Source organism: Gymnoscopelus braueri (genome assembly GCF_963280865.1).
Source record: "Gymnoscopelus braueri genome assembly, chromosome: 18".
In the NCBI taxonomy this organism is placed as follows: Eukaryota; Metazoa; Chordata; class Actinopteri; order Myctophiformes; family Myctophidae; genus Gymnoscopelus; species Gymnoscopelus braueri.
Window position 1 is genome coordinate 8590500 of NC_137618.1, and position 7500 is coordinate 8597999.

Genomic DNA, 7500 nt, shown 5'->3' on the forward strand with positions numbered 1-7500 from the left:
ATCTGCCGCTGTGTGTTGACAGGCCCATCATCAGTGGTCTATTAGAAACACCCTGTGGGACAACACGACCTGTTTAAACAGCTCTGACCGTCACACATTACGTACCCCACACATTTCCTGTCCTCACGCAAGAGCTGTTGATACAGACATGGATGGCACGTTGTTTAGTTACTTTTGGTGGAATGAATGATCCATAGTATCATTCCATTTTGTGGCATATTATGGAGCAAAACTCATGACCATAAAAGGTCAGGGTTCCGATGAAATCTAAACAATAGCGGCGATGACCATGTGACACTGCTGTCACCGTAGGACAGAGCTCGTCCCGACAGACAGGACTAAAGTGAAGCACGAGCGTCACGCTGATAGAGAAAACAATGACGTCTTTCTCAAAACAGATTACAATGGCTTTTCCATAAAACACCAAATAACAGGCTTGCTCATTCAGTGCTGGGAAGTCAGTCAGTCAGTCAGTCAGTCAGTCAGTCAGTCAGTCAGTCAGTCAGTCAGTCAGTCAGTCAGTTTTATTTTATTTATTTAATTGCTAGCAGCCATCACACATAAAATAAATACAATAAAGTCAGAGACTTAATTCCATCGTGGTCCCCTCACATAAATTCAAGAACATAAACATACATAAATAATACAGTCAATAAAAGTCAGTCAGTCAGTCAGTCAGTCAGTCAGTCAGTCAGTCAGTCAGTAATCTCTCAAGAACAGATTCTGCACTGCGTTGGAATCTGTCGGGGAGGTTCGTCATAACGAGCATTGGCTACAAGTGGGCGTGCCTTCAGATCAGGGAGCAGGCCGCGCTTTACCCAATCAAATGTAGTGGGCGGGATTCACATGTCCGTCGATCTTTCCCCCTCGAAACAAACCCAAACTAATTTAACAATAGCGTCCGCGGAGCAGACAAAACCACGGAAAGATATTCACATTTTAACTTACTCTTTCATCATAGAAACAAGTGGGCTTATAACCAAAACGATCCATGTTCTCTGGGAGAAGTGGTGTTAGTGTTCCGTGTAGAAATATTGTTAGTGGGAATGAAAACATAGTGGCACCCACCGGAAGTGAAAGCTGAAGGCAGACCTAAACCCCGGTTTCCTTGCGCACTGGTGTTACGTTTTCTTCCGCCCAGAGCCAACAGACATAGAACAAACAGCAGAGGTCGCTGTTTTTCATTTTCAGTTGGATCTGGGTTCCCAGATTGGTCAGTCAGTCAGTCAGTCAGTCAGTCTATTAAACTATTAAAATTGCTAGAATTAAATTTGACCAAAAACGATTTCACATTTGATGGGAAAACCTTCCTTCAGATCAGTGGAACAGCCATGGGAAAGAAATTTGCACCATCTTATGCCAACATTTATTTGGCTTTGTGGGAAGAAACCGCACTCAAAAAGTGCAGATTCAAACCCACACATTATTTCAGGTTTCTAGATGATATTTTTGGAGTTTTTGAGCACTCCACAGAGGAATTTGAGCAGTTCATCCAAATCCTAAACACACATCATGCCTCAATAACAGTGAAATATGTCACTAACAAAGAACATATTGACTTCCTGGATGTGACAGTCTTCAAAGGAAAAGACTTCAATACCACCGGCAAACTGGATTTAAGGGTATTTTTTAAGGAGACTGATACACATGCATTGCTCCACAAAACTTCCTTCCACCCAACCCATTGTTTTGCAGGAATAGTCAAGTCACAGCTCCTACGCTTCAAGAGAATCTGCACACAAGCAGCAGATTTTGAAAAAGCCTACAAGACTCTGTTCACAGCATTAAGGAAACGTGGATATACAAGAACATTTCTCAGGAAAGCATACAACACGTTCCAGGAAGTGAAAATAAGGAATGAGAAACCCACACTAGCTTTAGTAACCACATTTTCTAGCCAAAGTTTACTGGCAAACAGAGCCATCAAAAGAAATTTTGAAAACAGGGGAGGGGACCTCTTACAGAACTTCAACATAATCTCGGCCTACAGGAGAAACAAAAACTTAAAAGACCACTTGGTCCACAGCAAATTAAAACCCTGGAACCAGGTAATTAGGACAAGGCCTAACTACTTTAGCCCAAAACAAACTGTTAAAAACAGGACAAACAAAAATATAATTATCCTAAGACAGAACATCACATACAACACCAGAAATTGTGTTTATCTGATTACTTGCCAAGTATGTGGATTACAATATGTAGGAGAGACGAGCAACTCCATAGCAATTAGAATAAGCCAACATAAATATACCATTAATAATGAAAAGGATACCCATTTGTTAATTGTTCAACACTTTATGACACATGGAATTGAGGCTATAAAGGTATGTGGCTTGGAATACAATGACCGCTGGACAATTGGACAGAGAAGATTCCATGAAAAAGAATGGATCACAAGACTTAGCACAAAATATCCAGGTGGTTTAAACTTTTAAACTGCCCAACAGAACTGAAACCCTTCACAAATTCTCACTAAACTAAACAATGGAGTTGATCACCTACATCAAACCACATAGTTGAGTGGGAGATCTCATTGTTGAGTTAGTGAGAATATTAATGAAGACACATTGATACCAAGAGCCATCAGCAATTGGGCCATCCACAGGGAGCTCATTGTCTTCCAAAATGGAGGTGTGAACAGCAGAACTGTAGATATGCTAACTGGATTCCAAGCTTGTAACCTTTTAGCACCTATCCCTTAGTTATAAAATATAATGTAAACACATCCTTAACTGGAATTAAGAAAGAGTGGAAATAATTTTAAATCCGAGGGTCTGCGGTTACCATGACTCAGAGAATTGACGCCTCTGCCCTGCACAGTCAAACAGAAATCACAAACCTTTAAAACAGAAATAGTCTATGTAAGTTTAATTACACAGTCAGTGGGGCAAACGCAGTCCCCACCAATATTATTTACGATTCTGTGCTTATCGGTACATAACTCGGACGGCGCTGAGTCGACTAGCAGACCATCGGCCGGTCGCCGCGGGCACTCGCGCCTTGAGGCGCTCGGGCGCGACTCCTCGGCCTCAAGGTCTACTGAGTCGGCGCGCCTCTGTCATGGTCAAACTTTATTTTAAATGGAACTCACAAAGCCTTAATAACATAAATAGTTTATGTAAGTTTAATTAATTGCAAAACATGACACCTCTTATTCAAAACAGATGGCGAATGCACCTTCTCTTTATAGGGCCTACACAGATAGTACCACAAACTACCTGTGAGGCCTCTTTGAATTGAATCTCATAGTCAGCAGTCAGTCAGTCAGTCAGTCAGTTTTATTTTATTTATTTAATTGCTAGCAGCCATCACACATAAAATAAATACAATAAAGTCAGAGACTTAATTCCATCGTGGTCCCCTCACATAAATTCAAGAACATAAACATACATAAATAATACAGTCAATAAAAGTCAGTCAGTCAGTCAGTCAGTCAGTCAGTCAGTCAGTCAGTCAGTAATCTCTCAAGAACAGATTCTGCACTGCGTTGGAATCTGTCGGGGAGGTTCGTCATAACGAGCATTGGCTACAAGTGGGCGTGCCTTCAGATCAGGGAGCAGGCCGCGCTTTACCCAATCAAATGTAGTGGGCGGGATTCACATGTCCGTCGATCTTTCCCCCTCGAAACAAACCCAAACTAATTTAACAATAGCGTCCGCGGAGCAGACAAAACCACGGAAAGATATTCACATTTTAACTTACTCTTTCATCATAGAAACAAGTGGGCTTATAACCAAAACGATCCATGTTCTCTGGGAGAAGTGGTGTTAGTGTTCCGTGTAGAAATATTGTTAGTGGGAATGAAAACATAGTGGCACCCACCGGAAGTGAAAGCTGAAGGCAGACCTAAACCCCGGTTTCCTTGCGCACTGGTGTTACGTTTTCTTCCGCCCAGAGCCAACAGACATAGAACAAACAGCAGAGGTCGCTGTTTTTCATTTTCAGTTGGATCTGGGTTCCCAGATTGGTCAGTCAGTCAGTCAGTCAGTCAGTCTGCCTGCCGGTATGCCGGTATGTCTGTATGTCTGTATGTCTGTGTGAGAGTGAGGGAGAAGATAGCATCCAGGAGGTAGGCCGGGGTCACTGCCACAAACAATGGGAGCTCCCAGGCACGCTGTGGGAGCCAGCCAACACACAGGCATCGATCACCACACCTACTGTATCTACGTCTGTCTGTCTGTCTGTCTGTCTGTCTGTCTGGAACAATATAACCATCACAACACCACATGATTTGTCAGTTTAGTCACTTATCTCATGCATTTGCATGACTCAAAGAATGACATTGAGTGCAGAGGGCTGAGTGTCTGACTCAGGGTCACCTCGGTAGAATTATATGGACTGTTGTAGGAATTGAAACTGCTACCTTTTTGTTTTGAGAATTCCACAGAGCCAAAAAAGAAATTACCCCGTTTTTCTCCCCAATTTAGCCGTCGTTATGCCAATTGATTCCTCCCCACACACATTCCTGTGTTGTCACTGCTGTTGTATCTTACTGACTCACCTGCCAGTGAGGAGCCCCCACCGGGAGGAGTTAGTAGGGCCTTCGTCCTACTCCTCCCGCCCAACACTCCCTGCTGACAGGATGTATGTAGCGTACATCCTGTCAGCAGGATAGAATCAGCGGTAGATTCAGCCTCAGGTCTTAACCCATTTAGACCGGGAAAGAATCTGTGTCATTTTCAGATTTCTTTGGCTATTAAAAAAATAGCAGATCTACAAGCTCATAGCACGGCACCGAGTGCTGCGCTATGAGCTTGTATAGATCTGCTATTTTTTTCTAAAATCGTGAATGTTTTTGCACATTTTTTAATATATATGTTTTTAAAGCAAACATTTTTAACTCAAATCTTTGCTTCTGGGGGATTCTACAAATGTCGTCTAAATCCTGCAGTTTTTTTTTAAAACCTATGTTTCTACATCAGTGGTTCTCAAACTTTTTCACCCCCCCCCCCCCCCCATCTCAAAATATTTTGTAACAGGGACCCCCAGAAGCAAAGATTTGAAGAAAAAAAATCCTTTAAAGATACATATATATATTCAAATATTTGCACACATTTTCAAGATGTTTCAAAAAATAGCAGATCTACAAGCTCATAGCGCGGCACTCGGTGCCGCGCTATGAGCTTGTATATCTGCTATTTTTGAATAGCCAGAGAAATCAAAAAATGACACACAGATGCGTTCCCAATCTTAATGGGTTAAAGTTGCTGTGTTTTTGTACCTCCTGAGCTGTCTGGTAGAACGCTGAGGCCAGCTGCAGCACTTCATGTCGTCTCTCCAACAGCCCAATCAGAACGGTCCATCCCTCGCTCAGGTTGTCTGCCATGGCCTCGTACACCAAGCCCTGGTTCCCGCTCCTCTCCTCCTCCTCCGTCATCCCTCCATCTGCACTCTTCTCCTCCGCCACGCGGTCGGCCTGCTCCAGCAGAGCAACCACCCCACGCTCATGTTTCTAAACAACAACACAATGATATCAACCCACAGACGGTAGGAAAGCTGAGAGGGAGAGAGTGTAGGAGAGACAGACAGTAGGAAAGCTGAGAGGGAGACAGTGTAGGAGAGACAGGCAGTAGGAAAGCTGAGAGGGAGACAGTGTAGGAGAGACAGACGGCAGGAGAAGCTGAGAGGGAGACGGTGTAGGAGAGACATACATTAGGAAAGCTGAGAGGGAGACAGTGTAGGAGAGACAGACATTAGGAAAGCTGAGAGGGAGACAGTGTAGGAGAGACAGACGGCAGGAGAAGCTGAGAGGGAGACAGTGTAGGAGAGACAGACATTAGGAAAGCTGAGAGGGAGACAGTGTAGGAGAGACAGACAGTAAAGCTGAGAGGGAGACAGTGTAGGAGAGACAGACATTAGAAAAGCTGAGAGGGAGACAGTGTATAGGAGAGACGGTAGGGCAGCTGAGAGAGAGAGAGAGAGAGAGAGAGAGAGAGAGAGAGAGAGAGAGAGAGAGAGAGAGCGTGTGGGTGCGTGTGTGTGTGTGTGTGTGTGTGTGTGTGTTTGTGTGCGATGTGTGTGTGTGTGTGTGTGTGTGTGTGTGTGTGTGTGTGTGTGTGTGTGTGTGTGCGTGCGTGCGTGCGTGCGTGCGTGCGTGCGTGCGTGCGTGCGTGCGTGCGTGCGTGCGTGCGTGCGTGCGTGCGTGCGTGCGTGCGTGCGTGCGTGCGTGTGTGTGTGTGCGATGTGTTTTGTGTGTGTGTGCGTGTATACCTAATACCTTCAGTTTGTTCAGCAGGTCCTGGTGTTCCTGTAGCAGAGTGTGGTTCTCTTCCTGGTTGGATCCGATCTCACAAAGCTCTGGATGGGCTTCAGTCAGCTGCAGGTGGACCAGGGAGCCGCTCTGCGTTCGTACAGATCAGTGGTGTCAGACTTTTTACTTATAGGTAAAAGTAGCAATACCATATTATGGTAAAAAAAAAAGAAAAAAAGGCCTGCATTCAGAATTTGACTTGAGTAAAAGTGCAAAAGTATTGCCATGAAAATATACTTCAAGTCCCGAAGTAAAAGTACTCATTATGAATGACTCATTTCACAATTCTTTTCAAAGTTTCTATAAATTAATTGGGTTTTTTCTTCGAAAATAGACAATCTAGATCAGCTATTCTCGTATAGCTGAATTATGAAATATTGTTCAATTGGTTAATGTATGAAAAGTAAAGGAAAGTAAGGAAAGTAAAAGTAGGCTACCTCAAAAATGTACTGAAGTACCTTAGTTGAGTAAATATATTTTCTACCACTTCACTACAACATAATACTTATATTTAGCCTGGATTTAAAAGTAGAAATTGGGTGTTTGTTTCATTTATGTGTCGTTAAATATATAATCAAATTACAACTAGTGGAACTACATTCCAAACTGTGTGGTGACAGTGTGGTGTCATAAAACCACACACACACACACACACACACACACACACACACACACACACACACACACACACACACACACACACGCACACACGCACACACGCACACACGCACACACACACCCAGGAGACGGACTGTGATCCAAACATCTGACATAAATATCTTGTAGTTGTAAAATGTGTTGTAAAACACATATACCTGTCCACACATCACTACAGCCTGATACTCTATACACACACACACACACACACACACACACACACACACACACACACACACACACACACACACACACACACACACACACACACACACACACACACACACACACACACACACACACACACACACACACACACACACACACACACACACACACACACGACTGTCAACAATGACCCCCATCTCAATGTCAGCAAGACCAAGGAGCTGATCGTGGACTCCAGAAAGCCGAGGAGAGAGCACGGCCCTATATATCTTCATCGATGGCGTTGCAGTTGAAAAGGTCAGTGAGTTCAAGTTCCTTGGAGTACAACATCGAGGAGAAGTTCAAGTGGGACACACACCACGCATGTGAGGAAAAAGGCCCAGCAGCAACTATACCGGTTGTGTTGAGTCGCCTGGAGTTTGGAG

General features: G+C 43.9%; 1 protein-coding gene across 1 annotated transcript in view; it reads right to left on the reverse strand.

The window, feature by feature from the left end:
* The window catches only part of ccdc141 (coiled-coil domain containing 141), a gene marked incomplete at its 3' end in the record, with an annotated part of 49068 nt that overhangs the window by 38040 nt on the left and 3528 nt on the right, over positions 1–7500 (reverse strand). Inside the window, 2 exon segments of the mRNA XM_080456782.1 lie at positions 5222–5452; positions 6218–6340. Of these exon segments, the coding sequence (XP_080312908.1) occupies positions 5222–5452; positions 6218–6340 (354 nt within the window).